Consider the following 13,000-nt stretch of genomic DNA (forward strand, 5'->3'; position numbering starts at 1 on the left):
AGGTAATGTGAAGCTATTCCACCACACACTTATGAAATAACGTTAGAACAAGCAGTGAGGTCAGTGCTTTCCATCAGTTACAAGCCAAAGCCTAAGTCTCAAGATCAGCATCACCAGGAAACTACATAGAAAAAAAATCTCAGAAGAAAGACTAAGCAGCTTTATTGCTGTATTTACCTGTCCAACAGGGGTAAGAAAGATGTCTAAGTGCAAGTAAAGCTAGAGCTTCAGCTTCCTAATTTAACTTAGGGTAAAAAAAAAAAAAAAAAAAAAAAAAGCTGTCTACATGGATAGAGCCCCAACAGCCACCACTTAGGTGCTTTAAAAAAAAAAAAAAAAAAAAAAAAAAAAAAAAAAAAAAACCAAAACACATTATGCACCCAGTGTGAAGTGATCCTTGTAAATTTTTATGAAGAATGAGCACATGTAAACTCAAACTATTTTATTCAAGGAGTATATACAGAACAGACAGCAAGAACTTATCAGAGTTTGGGCTAGAAAACTTGGTTTATCCACTTAACCAAAATCCATTTTCTAAATTTCCTATAAACAGAATACCTAGTGATAACCAAAATGGGAAAAAAAAATAAATCATTAGCCCTCTAGGTGTCTGGTTCATCACAGTCCTACTTAAAACAGAATTTTGCCCTTCAAAGAATCTTTACAGCTCATTTCTTGAAGTGATAGAATAGTACAAAAACGTATACCACATCCAGTCGGGTAACATTCAGCTGCCTGAACGCCTCTCCGAAGGGGCAGGGCTGGTATCCCTCAGGGCTGGTGTCCATCCCGAGTGACCCCTCCAAACAAGCGACACTGCTTCCTGCTGGGCAGCAGGTGCCTGAGACATGCCCCAGAGCAGCCTGCGCACAGGATCAGGACCCGTAGTTTGCTTCATCGAAGGCCTTCCTGGCTCGTTTCAGTTCTTCGTTCATGGTCAGGAGGTCTTTAACCCTGGCAAACTTGCGGGGGTCCTTGCGGATTAGAAAGACGATGTCCTCCACCTGTACGCGCCCCTGCCGGCCGATTGACATGGCCTTGTGTGTCTGTAAGAGACAAGACGAAAAACAGCGTTCCTCTGGCCCCTGAGCATTTTTTCAACTCAGTGCCACTTCATTCCCTGGCACTTCTATAATCAAGCTGGCAATTTCAGGATCTGGGTACCACTGTCCTAGTCCCTAGTCACAAAACTGCTAAGTGCTGTCACCCCCACTGTGCATACAGCTCTATACGTAATAGTAATGGCATCAAACTAAACCCAGATCACATGTAGGGGGCACTGGGTCTGCACAGTGCTTGAGCAACAATATCATCAAGCAGAACTGGCATGCAGGGTGCAATACCTGTACCAGGAGGCAGTTTAGGGCATTCCGAGCAGGGCAGGCAGGGCTAACCTTTTGAGAGAAAGAGGGTCTACAAACAATAAGATTTCCTTTTTAAACCACAAGCTTTCAGACAGCATCCAAACACCTTCAACAGCAATGGCTCCAGGCCCCAGCAGCCTGCATTTATTTTGTTGCATGGAATTGCTTTTCCATCTATGTAAAGGCTTTGAGAAAACCCAAATAGATAAGACTATGAGGCCGAGCCTCCTTTTTTGTCAGCTGTGTGTGCAGCGATGCCACGGTCAGCTGCAAAGCCAGCTGTGGATTTTTTTCCCCCTACAACATTAAGTTAAAGGTTTCAGCACTGTTCTAAGCCCCCATGGAGCAAAACACATGAATTTTGTCTGAACCTTGGCAGAGGAAAGCCTGAGCTGAGGCTTTTCCCTGTCACAGCACCAGTGCTTTCTCCCTTGGGAGGCTGAGCCCTTCCCGAGGAGGCGCTGCCCGCCGCCGACTCACCATCTCCGTGATGAACTCGATGACCAGGTCCTCCAGGATGTCCACGGACTCGGTGTAGGGGTTCTGGTCGTCCCCGAAGCCGTACATCATGCACCTGACTGCGGGGAGGCGCGGGGTGGGGTGAGCCCTGCTCGCCTCGCCCCGGCCCCGCTCCCCTCTCCCCGCCGCAGCCCCGACTCACGCTCCTTGGAGAAGAGCCGCTTCCTGCGGCCCTGCCCGCCGTCCAGGCCTCCGCCGCCCTCCTCCGCGTCCTCCTCGAACTGGGCTCAGCGCGGGGGAGAGGCGCCGTCAGCGCGGGGGGCCCCACACGGGGCCCCGCACCCGAGCCCGAACCCGTCCCCAGTCCCGGCCCCGTCCCCGCTCACCGGCGCGTCCTCCTCCTCGTCAGCCATGGCCGCCCGCCACCGCCCCGCAACGCCTCCGCCCGCCCCGCCCCGCCCCGCCTCGCCGCCGGCCGCCATCTCGCGGCGCGGAGGGGAACGGGAACGGGACTCAAACACCATTCCGTACACACAGGGCGATGCGCCTAACAAGATTAATACTGAAGTCCAGCAGAGGACTTGGTTTCATTTACCTGTCTTACCTGCCACAGGGGCACCGACTCCTACATGTAACAAACTGATGAGTGTTCTCTCTTCAAACGGCTGAACAAAATAGAAGTTCTTGCAGTATTTTAAGCATTCCTGAATGAGAATCTTTTGGCCAACACAGCAGAAAACCCAAATACATCCAGAGGAAAGGCTGTTTTTTTCCAGGATAGGACTCTGCCTACTGACTCTAGTATGGCTCTAAGAAACCGTACAACCTAGCTTCATGTTGGTGCCCCCAAGGACACCTCGCAGCAACCCTACACACACACTCAAGGATCATAGGGTCTGATTCAGTCTGCTGCCACCTTAAAGCACTTTTTATTTTTACAAACGGACTTAACAGACACACTTGATGTATTTAAATAGTTAATAAAACACTTCCTAGCATTGTAAAGGATTTTGCTCTGAAGAGAGACTAAAACCAGAAATATGCTTTCTTTTACACGCACTCATTAACTGCACAGGCTTATTTTTAGAAGCTCCTCAGTCAAGGCTGAGGCCTCGAAAATTATAGCCTTGACTATGTTGATGCTTTTGAAAGATACTGGTCTTTAAGATTTGCACATAATTCCATCTGTCTACATAGTACTGTATTTACCCCTAGGATCAAACATCCCGCAGGCTGGTTTGCTGTGAGGTAAGATATCACAGAACTACAGGCATGACCTCTGCTCAGGTGTGGAAACTAGAGATACTCAGCTGTCTCCTGCTTCCCTCACACACTGCCACTTCCTATGTATGCACTGGAAACAGACCTTACTTCATTCCAGTCTAATCTGAGCGTTACAATAAATTCTGTAACATAACAAAATACTAGAAATCCTACCTTCTAACCCTCAGCAGTTTATAGAGCTACGCTTTACCAAGAACTGAATGTAAGTAACTTTGAGAGCTGCATGCACACAGTTGGCAATCTTAAGACTGGACAAGATGAGTGCCAGAGTTTAACACAGGCACTTAATAGCATTGGTCTGAATTCCCTCATACAGCTACTGCTATTTAATGGCAATCCTTCTTGCTGATTCTGTACCTGGTAACCAGCCAGCTCTGGTCCCCCCCCAGTCAGGTGTTCATAGCCACATTCAGCTGCTGTGGTACACCAGTATTGTGCTCCAGCTTTCAGGGTAGGGCAGATGCAGAGAATGGATTTGTCTCTGGCAACTCGTCTCAGTGCAGCTGCAGAACTCCCTACGGGATTTAACTCAGAAGGTAGACGCAGCGCTGACTGATGGTAATGGGCAGAAGGAGAGGCTCCCCCTAGGTGTCATTCATCTATTGCACTGCTTCAAGCCACCAGCAACCAAGAGGCAGATCCCACTAAATGTTTCCTTTCCTGCGTCCACCTGGAACAGGGACAATTGGATGCAAGCGAGGCACGCTGTAACGCTGAACCTATGGAATGCACAATGCAGAGAGGTTACAAGAGCAAAAAACCACAAACAGTTCCCCAAAAGCCCCGCACAAAGCATTGGCCATCTCCACTCGACATAGCCTCAGAGCAGGCAGGGTGCCCACTTGCTAGTTTTCAGTCTCTGCTACATCAGCTGAGAGAAATATACCTTGGGGTATCATTCAGTTCAATGTGGCAAGTACAGTCTGCTTAATATTAGAGCTTTAGTTTGTCTTTGATACAAAGACATTCAATTTCTGAATAACATAACTAGACTCCCTCTGGTACCCTAACTACCGCAGAGCTTCTGTATGCAGTGGTAGCTTTTTGAACATTTACCTGGAGGGAGAGGAAATGCTGTATTAAAACCTAGCTTGTCTTTGGAGGTTCTGAGTTTTTTTCTCTGCACAATCACGTAGGTTTGTAAAATAGTTCTGAAGTACCCTGGATTAATTCACAGTGCAAAGTTCCTGCACTGATGACTTTATTAAAGAAAAAACTTATCCTTACAAACATTAATTTATCCAACATTTTATACAAATTTATCCAGAAATAAATTTTAGTGCTTCGTGTTATTTACAATGAAAGTTTAGACCTGTAGTTTTGGTACCTTTTGTTTTGGATGAGCTGAGCAGATCAGGAGCCAGTCTTCAGCTGTCCTCTACAGTAGGCAGGTTTCCAGTAACATGGGCTATAAAACACCTTAGCAAGTGGATTCCTGAAAACTCTACAGAACTGTGGAAACAAAGACACGTATATTCAATCCCTGATGCTGCATTACCTTCACGTACTACAAACAAGCTCAGCCACTGGCTGTATTAAATTACTTTAAGGTTGTACTGCACTGGGGGGATGCAAGCACTTCTACAGTGTGATCAATTATGGCTTGCTGCTGTTAGCACAGCTCCAAACAAAGTGACAAAGCCCGCTACCAGGCAGCACAGGTACTGCTGCCCTTCTCAGCAGCCTTCAAAGCTGAACTCAACTCAGCTGTAGAGGATGGGGAAGAAGGAGAGGGATGTTCCTGTGCAGGCAGCCCACCTGCCATCCTTGGGGCACAAGGAATTGTCATCCCTAGTGCAGAGAGACCCATTTTAGGTAGCTTGTCCAGTGCAAATCATCACCTGAAAGCCAACAGCAGCAACGAAGAAGACCTTTACCTGACCAGGAATAGCTGAGGAAAGCATCCTTGAGTTTTCTCCTTCACAAACTCCTGGATCCCCAGTACATTCTTTAACAACAGTCCCTTGGAAGCCCGGTCAATTTTTGTTAACACCATCTGCACAGATAAAGAAACGGAAGATTGAGACAGGAAAAAGAGATTATTTTGCTGCTATCCTGGAACATCTTGCAAGGCAGACTGAAAGCTCCGGGTCTTATCTAATTGGGAAAAATTGTGTAATAGAGTTTACCAAAACACTTCCATAGCCTGCATAAAAGCTGTGGACTTTTTCACATTCCTTGATCTAAGCATTGAAAAAAGCATTCATTTAATAAATCAAACAAAAGAGTCCTTCAAATCCCCCCAGCCATACTTTAGGCCTACGTAACTAACAACAAAGGTGGGGTAGAAGGTATTCTACTTAGGTGGGACAACTTGCAAAAGCTCAGGCAGAGGGTACACAGCTGCACAGATTGCCTTTAGCATAAAACTAACACAAGTTTTTGTTCTACCTTTTCAAGAACAAAGCATCACTTACCACATACGGAATCCCAAACTCTTCCAGCATCTCTACTGCAATATGGTCTGTCTTCTGCAGTCCTACTACACCATCAACTAATAGAAAAGTCCTCTTCAAGCTGTCAGAAATACAGGCAACATTAATCACCACCATTATATCATCCCATTGTGCTACTTCCAAATTCGTAAGCATGAACAAGTAATGTAGGATTTGGGCCACGCACGGCAACTGAGAGGTCAGCATGGAGCAGCACCTCCATCATTTTTTTCTGCACTACCCCTGAAAGCAGCCACCTCTGCTGCATTTCTCCATCCAGCCCCACGATGCTGCGTATGGGTGTTCAGCTCTCACTGCTGAATGGAGGTGCAGTTACATTCCTTACTTCTGCCGTTTCTGCAGGTAGGCCTCCACCATCTCCACAAAGTCTTCTGGGGCCCGGTAGCCATATCCTGGCATATCCACCAGCGTAAAGTACTTCCCGACTTTGAAGAAATTCATCTTCTTTGTGTGGCCCTGGGGAGAGGATTTAAAAAAGGGAAAAGTTTAAGACAGAGGGTTAAGAAGTTGCTTTAAGTAGCAGAGCAGGAGACGCCCTGCAAAGTATATCCATACTATACCCTACGCCCCGGAGAATGCTGCAAAAACGCTAGTGCTGCTTTAAGCTGTTTTATCCTTTCCGCAACCCCATATGGCTCTATCCTTAAAATAACCAGCTCAAAATACCTACGCTCATCTCTGTGCCCGGTGCTTCCCAAAGGGCTTAACATCACGACTGCTTGGCTTGCAAGACTTTGCTGCACGTGCCAGCCCTGGCCGAGGTGTAGAGCTGGGCACTTTTCACCTTTTACTTTGCAAAAGCCAAGCCTGTGCTGGCTGCGAGCTGGCACGCTCCCCTGTCACCTCACGTTTCTCCAGCCCTTGCTCCCTCCACCCTTCTCGCCCGCCTTGGCAGCGGCTCCTGCCCAAGCGGAGGGCGGCAGCGCGGCACTCACCGGCGTTTTCGACACCCGCACCTCCACTGCTGGCGACAGCGCGAACAGGGCCCGGATCAGCGACGACTTGCCCACGTTGCTCCGGCCGATGAAGCACACCTGGGGCAGCAGGGCGGGCGCTCAGGCTGCGCCCCGCACTCCCGGCGGGGACCCCGGCCCCATCCCCGTCCCCCCGGGTCCCCGTCCCCCACCTCGGGCAGGGCAGGCGGCGGGGCGTGCTCCATGCGCACGGCGGAGCTGAGGTAGCCGACGGCGTGGCCGGGCCCGGCCGCGAAGAGCCGCTCGGCGCTGCGCAGCGCGGCCAGGCCGGGCTGGAAGAGGCCGAGGGCCGCCGCCTCGGCGCCGGGCAGCAGGCAGCGGGCCAGCCCCTGCAGCGGGAACACCAGGGCCGAGCCCGAGCCCGAGCCCGAGCGCCGGCTCCGCTCCAGCCGCAGCGCCTGCGACAGGGCCGCCAGGGGCGGCGGGCGGCGGCCCGGCCCCGGTCCATGCCCCGGTCCATGTCCACGTCCCCGGCCGCGGGCCGCCCGCAGCAGCCGCATGGCGGCAGGGCACAGCACTACGTCCCCTTAACATCTGCTCCTCCTGCAGCAAGGTGGAGCTCTAATGCTTTGAGCTGGAGACAGGCCACAGCCGCTGTCTGCTGCACGCACAGCGCTAGGAAATAGAGGCGTGATTGGTATGCAGGCAGAGCACGCCTCTCTCCTGTCAGCCCCCTGGTGCGAGTAAATCACAGGTGGGTACGGAGAGAAAAAGCAGAGGAACAAACATCGCAAGGACTAGTTTAGGCACACCGCTAATGCCTTATGGTGATTTAACAACCTAGCTTAATTAAACTCTGCGGTGAAGCCGGTACCAGAAAACCCACCCTGGCCAGAGATCAGCTTTGTAACCATCCTGGTAGGCAGATTTCCACATTTTTAAGCCAAAAACTTAAAAAAAAAAAATAAAATATAAAAATAATAATAATAAAAAAAAGCAGAGTGGGCGCTTTTAGGTATTTTTGTCCCACGCAGCTCACTGCTGCTGGCATTCCCCACGGGGAGTCCCTGTGGGGCCATCCCAAAGGCTCGCAGACAGACAGAGCTGCCACGTAAAGCCTCGCTCACCTGCACACACCCCGTGTGACAGACGTGCCCTCACTGTGCAGATGTCCCTCTCTGTGTGGCTGTGGCATTCCCAGACCTTCAGCAAGGCTGACCGTGTTCAGGTGGGAAGGAACAACCTTGTCCGCGTGGTTCGTTCTCCCCGTGGTCGCCTGCTGCCAGCTTTTTCCTCCGTAGCCAGGTAGGTCTCCAGGCACCAGCTCAGGACTGCCCTTTTCAGCATACGGGAGTTTTTGTGGCCAGGGCACCCAAAGGCCATCGTGCGACATCATTCAGCGGTACTGATGGCTCGCACAGGCCACAACTCCGAGACTGCTCCGAGACTGCCCTTGTAAGAGTTGGCTCCTGCCCCTCACAGATCTATGACATGGTTGCTCAGATTGCCATGTTCTCTAGTGATCCGCCCAGAAACCATTTCAGGTGAGGATCTCGGCAAAGTCCTTGATAATTCATAAATGCAGTAAGGCTGGAAAGCAACACAGACCAACCCTAAAAGCAAAAGGGCAGGCTTCGTTCGGGACCCAGCAGCTGCTCGCTGCAGGAGCATCTCCAGGCGGGTGCCGTTGCCCGCCTTGCCCAGGAGATGGAGATGAGAGAGCAGCAGAGCGCGGCCTCTTGCAGGAGGCAGCCCTGAGGGTGAAGTGGGACCAAACTGCACCTGGCACATCAGTGATGGGGCTGGGAGGGCAGCAGGGGAGGATAAGGCCTGCTGCTGGAGGCACAGAGCCCCTTGGGGAGACGTCTTCTGAGCTGAGGAGGAGGTGGCAGCAATCTGAGGTTGAAGGACACTTAAAACCAGCTCCAGGGCTGTGCTGGAGACAGACAACAAAGCCAGAAGCTCAGAGCAGCTGCCCAGGACACGGCAGTGATGCTCTTATCACAGTATTACCACACTGTGTGGCTCCAGCTCTAAAGGCAGACGGAGTTTGGGCTTTCAGAAATGCAAAAACACCAGACACCTCCTACCTGATCTCAGTCAGATTGCTAATACACAACCTTCCCACCTGCTTCTTGCTGCCTCCACCATCTAGTGCTGAGCTATATTACCCAGATGGATGTGGCTGAAGCTACAGTACCTCCCGTGCTGCAGGGATCTCTGTCTCAGAGAGACAAATGTGATGCTTGCGTCTCGGACCCACCTCTAAACGTGAGAAGCTTTTGTTGCATGTAAGCTCCAAACCACACAGCTGAAGCTGCATTGACCAAGATAGCTGAAATCGTCAAAGTGAGTTTCAGAAAGAAAACTGCAGCGACAGCAGCCGGCTGAGACGAGGATTTCATTATGTCACTGCTGCTGGCTTCTCTCAATATAAGAGCTGCAATCACAGGATGCCTAATTTCCTTTTTGATCTTACCCAGCTTTACCTTTGTGTTCCCAATAGGTGCTCTGCCTCTTCTCGGTTAACCTGTACCTACTACCTGGAGGGGGGCCGGGATGTTTGCCTTCCTCCAGTGATTCTCTGGATCAGTGACGCCTTGCAACCATTTGGCCAGGGAACGGAGGCCCTTCCAGGTGGGCACATTTCAGCACAGCCACAGAAACGCATAAACCAGCTGTGCCTGTTGCTGTGTCTCCTAGCACAAGCAAACAGGCACCACCTCACGTCAGCCTCGTGGCTTCACAGTCTGGGGAGGCTAACACTGTTCTGATTAAATTAAGTTTAGTGCATTAATTTCCTGGGAAGTTCATCTTCTATCCAGAGAAGGTACCTTTGCTGGTAGAAGACAGCAGTGTTATCACACAGAAAGATTCTACCCACCTACATTCCCTGCCTGGAGGGAAGGAGGGATTGCCAGTATCTCCTAGAGGAAAGATCTTAAGCTGTTAGGTAACTTTTTTTTAATTATTATTATTGGATAAAATCCTCACTGTCAGATCAGAACCAGGCATGAAAATCACTCAGTTTATACTTTGTGCAAGTTCTGCCATAGTTTTTCTTGCATAGTGCTACTGTGAGAAGAGAAGTGTACAGAAAGCACACATCGATACCATTTCCTCTGCGTTCACCAGTTCTCAGCACAGGAAGAAGCTCTGTGCTATGAAGAAGTGTTCTTTGCTATTTGTAGCTGCAGTCAGGAACCTTCAGGAGCCTAGGAAGAGTGGTGGCTCTGACTGCTGAGGATCACTGGCAGGGGATGATGAGGATCTCACGGCAAGCAAGATGGTGCAGGAGACCTGCATCATCCAGACACGCAAGAGCTGCCTTGGAAGAGATCTGGAAGACCATTTACACCGTCGTCCTGCTCACCATCACTGCAGTCACAGGAGCCACAGGTAGTTCTGGCGGCACTTTGGGACCAAGCAGCTATTAAGGGCTAAGGAGGAAGGGGGAATGCATCACAGTCATGTTTTCTCAATTCTTCTTTGGGGGAAGAAGTCTAGGGGAAAGAATCTTTAGAAAGCGCTGAAGGGCCTTTTCTGATGCAGAAGCAATAACCTGCAAGAGTTTAAGATTTAATGGGAAGGTTCATTCTTCTTCACAAACTCTGCTAAATACTTTAAAAAGATAAAGCCCAAAGACAATGGGATCTGAAAATACAGCAATAACCTTTCTCCTCCCTACCCTACATTAACTATGAAAATTCACATTTGTTTTTATTGGGATCAAGTAAGACAGGTGGTTATGGGGCAGAGATCATGAGTCGATTAGGGATCTCTTCATCTGACAGAAAGCAGGCGTGTGTTTTATTTCCAGTTAAATGTCATACTGACTCTTCTACTGTTCCATTTGACAGCACTAGTACCAGGGAAATTGGTTCATATAAACAGGACAAAATTTGCCATTTGTGCTTGACCTTATTAGGAGGGCTGCTCATATCCAGCACAAAAGTAGAGTCAGTGTCTTCAGTCATTTTTCTCCTGTATCGGGCAGTGATGTAGAGAGAAAAGCAACCAGAGATCTTCCCGTACAGGTGGGCTCTGCAGCTCAGCCAGGCTCTGCTTCCCAGTCATGTTGTTTATCTAGTGCTTTAAGGAGGAGAACTCTGCAGAAGAAAAGAGTAAAACCAAAGACCAACTTTTGCAAACACAGCCATGAATTTGGCTATTTCTTTCTGTCTAAAAAAGGAGACATGCAGCTCTTGGGCTGGCACAGACAGGACCTCCCTCTGGAGTGTAACAGAGCTGACATTTCCCTCCGAAGCACAGGCCAGAACTCCAAGGCTGTGAGTGACATCCTTGGGCACCTTTTCACACATCCTTCTCCTTCTTTGTCTCCTCCAGGAAACAGAATGGCAGCACAAGCGGGTCACAGCGCTGTGATGACCTGCCCTCACAGAACAAGAGCAACTATGGTGACGTGGAAAATAAGCCCCAAGATAGGAGGCCCTTGCACCTTGGGATTCAGGGCTGATCAGAACCTGGTGAACAGAACAAACTGCAGTGACAGCGTGAAAAGTGAATTCAAACCAGAACAGTTTTATGCCCTTGAGATACAGCAAGTGGGAATGGCTGATGAAGGAAATTACAGCTGCGAACTGGTAAATCAGGAAGGGAATTTCCACGAGATGTACCAGCTGACCGTGCTAGGTAAGGGACTCCTTCCTCATTTCTCTCTTCTCCAAAGGACCACCTCCAGCCCCAGACAGACAAAGCTCCTCTCCTCCCGCACAGGAAGAAGCGTGCACTGAGAAGAGGAGCTTTCTCAGTGGCACAAATGGTCACGCAGTCATTTAGTAGCTCTGTTTCTTCCCTCTCCTCATTTGCCAGAACTCCCTTCTGCTGCCCCTTTCTCCCCCACAGAGTTACAAGTGATGGGTGTGAAGCAAGCCTCAGTACACTACAGGAGTCTGCATGTGCATCTTGTTTTCCTGTAGTCACTCACTAACACGCTACTTCAATATGACAAAAACACAGCAGGGCAACACCTCCGAGTACTGAGCTATTCGATCAAACACGGGATGTTACCCAGACAGGAGGAACAGCCCCAACTCCTGCTAGCCTGGCATTCAAATCCATTTTAAGCCACATGCATGAAGGCTGGTCGGGACAAAAGTCTGATTCAGCCCTGTATTCTGGGCAATTCCCCACCTCCACCTCCTGAGGCCCTCCACGCCTTCTCTAATGGTACATGGCTGTGGTAACTCACCTCAGTGTGGGAGAGGTGTCCAAAATGAGAAAGAAAAAAAAAAAAAAAAAAGATAAATGTCACTTTGGCACACATTGCTGTGATGGGATGGCACCTCCAACCTGACTCTCCTCTTCTCATGACGTTCCTTTTGGGTAAAGAATAAGAACAGCCTCTGCCAACTGCAGCAACCCACACGTCTCCCCTTCCTGATGTTTTGCAGTGCCCCCAAGGCTGTCCCTGTACTGCGAGAACCACAGCAACCCCGTGTGCGAGGCAGCGGCGGGGAGGCCGGCTGCTGAGATCTCATGGGTCCCAGAGAACAACTCCACGACTGAAATAGACAGCCACGACAACGGGACAGTGACCGTGCTCAGCAGGTTCACAGCACACAGCACCAACAGGAAGACTGTAACCTGCAAGGTGTACCACGCAACTCTGAATGAGACCATGTCCACATACTGCTCCTCATGTAAGCACCCCTTGTGTGTTCAGCATTCAAAATCCTGCCTAGCCCTCTGTTCAAGCACTATGACAGGCATCAGTGACCCTAGGAAGATTGCAGCAGGAGCCATGCAGCTGAGCTGAAGTTTCTGGGGAGAAATTCGTTGGGGTCAGGGAAAGATAAAAATGCTGTGAGAATTGAAAAGTGCTCTGTGAAATTTTAGTCAGGAAGATAGATTTCCGTAGTGATTCAAAGATCGAAGCCGGAATTCCTTTAAGTGGTATATTCTTTATTGCAGCGCTGGATGCACGGGGGATCTCTCCACCTATCGTGCATACCTAAAGCGGAAAGCAGTCTTGAATTTATACAATCAATCTATCAATATTCTACAAGCACCTATACATATGCATTACCTATCCCCGCCTTCCCTCGCTTCTCATGCTAATTAGTCTTTTGGCACCTTGCGCCTGCGCAGAGCCTTCCAAGAATTGTGGGCAGGGGTCTTTGGGACGTGGGCAGGGGTCTTTGGGAGGAAGACCCCGAGTCTTCCTCACAGTGTACTTTTCACCTTTGGTCAGGAATCTGCTGAATTGGCATGTTTCTTAATTGCAAGAGGTGGTTGTTGCTAATTCTCCCGTTTGTTGTATCTTTATAATGAATTCCAATGTCCAGTTTTGAGATTTATAGTCCTTACGTTTGTTTCTCTGTCCATCTGCCGCTTCCTTATCATGAGTTCCAGTGTCTTGTTTCGAGATATACAGTCCATGTCTGGGGATTGTCCTTGCCTCCCCAATGCCTCCCCAATACCTCCTTAATCAATCCCCCCTTTTCTTTTCCCATGCAAATTCTTTTGCATCAGATACTTTCATTATTTACAGTAACACAAC

The 13,000-nt window shown here is 49.5% G+C and overlaps 3 protein-coding genes across 3 annotated transcripts; 1 reads left to right on the forward strand and 2 right to left on the reverse strand.

Annotated features, from left to right (window-relative positions):
• Nucleotides 1-427: 427 nt before the first annotated feature.
• TAF13 (TATA-box binding protein associated factor 13) lies at nucleotides 428-2,248 on the reverse strand. The gene is made up of 4 exons (XM_032199059.1): nucleotides 2,210-2,248; nucleotides 2,026-2,104; nucleotides 1,845-1,942; nucleotides 428-1,046 (listed from the first exon to the last, which is right to left on the reverse strand). The coding sequence occupies exons 1-4, from the start codon at nucleotides 2,234-2,236 to the stop codon at nucleotides 876-878; spliced, it is 375 nt and encodes a 124-aa protein (XP_032054950.1). The 5' UTR covers nucleotides 2,237-2,248; the 3' UTR covers nucleotides 428-875.
• Nucleotides 2,249-2,723: 475 nt separating this feature from the next.
• Nucleotides 2,724-7,037, reverse strand: GTPBP8 (GTP binding protein 8 (putative)). Its single transcript, XM_032193097.1, has 7 exons — nucleotides 6,690-7,037; nucleotides 6,499-6,597; nucleotides 5,889-6,019; nucleotides 5,525-5,624; nucleotides 4,985-5,103; nucleotides 4,435-4,559; nucleotides 2,724-3,826 (listed from the first exon to the last, which is right to left on the reverse strand). The coding sequence occupies exons 1-6, from the start codon at nucleotides 7,035-7,037 to the stop codon at nucleotides 4,475-4,477; spliced, it is 882 nt and encodes a 293-aa protein (XP_032048988.1). The 3' UTR covers nucleotides 2,724-3,826; nucleotides 4,435-4,474.
• A 2,703-nt stretch (nucleotides 7,038-9,740) lies between these two features.
• LOC116492438 (cell surface glycoprotein CD200 receptor 1-B-like) lies at nucleotides 9,741-12,256 on the forward strand. Its single transcript, XM_032193230.1, has 3 exons — nucleotides 9,741-9,879; nucleotides 10,825-11,130; nucleotides 11,892-12,256. The coding sequence occupies exons 1-3, from the start codon at nucleotides 9,741-9,743 to the stop codon at nucleotides 12,254-12,256; spliced, it is 810 nt and encodes a 269-aa protein (XP_032049121.1).
• Nucleotides 12,257-13,000: the final 744 nt, after the last annotated feature.

This window comes from Aythya fuligula, chromosome 1 (assembly GCF_009819795.1).
Source record: "Aythya fuligula isolate bAytFul2 chromosome 1, bAytFul2.pri, whole genome shotgun sequence".
NCBI classification, from domain to species: Eukaryota; Metazoa; Chordata; class Aves; order Anseriformes; family Anatidae; genus Aythya; species Aythya fuligula.

Bases quoted from the DNA above. Each gene is read 5' to 3' on its own strand.
- TAF13 (XM_032199059.1), bottom strand. From the start codon at position 2,236: ATGGCTGACGAGGAGGAGGACGCGCCG. The intron at 2,105-2,209 runs GTGAGCGGGGAC...CGCTGAGCCCAG, and splicing joins ACGAGGAGGAGGACGCGCCG to TTCGAGGAGGACGCGGAGGA. The intron at 1,047-1,844 runs GTGAGTCGGCGG...TGTCTCTTACAG, and splicing joins TCGAGTTCATCACGGAGATG to ACACACAAGGCCATGTCAAT.
- LOC116492438 (XM_032193230.1), top strand. From the start codon at position 9,741: ATGAGGATCTCACGGCAAGCAAGATGGTGCAGGAGACCTGCATCATCC. The intron at 9,880-10,824 runs GTTCTGGCGGCA...TGTCTCCTCCAG, and splicing joins AGTCACAGGAGCCACAGGTA to GAAACAGAATGGCAGCACAA. The intron at 11,131-11,891 runs GTAAGGGACTCC...GATGTTTTGCAG, and splicing joins GTACCAGCTGACCGTGCTAG to TGCCCCCAAGGCTGTCCCTG.
- GTPBP8 (XM_032193097.1), bottom strand. From the start codon at position 7,037: ATGCGGCTGCTGCGGGCGGCCCGCGGCCGGGGACGTGGACATGGACCG. The intron at 6,020-6,498 runs GTGAGTGCCGCG...TCCTCTCCCCAG, and splicing joins TGCGGGTGTCGAAAACGCCG to GGCCACACAAAGAAGATGAA. The intron at 5,625-5,888 runs GTAAGGAATGTA...TATTTCTGACAG, and splicing joins TACCTGCAGAAACGGCAGAA to CTTGAAGAGGACTTTTCTAT.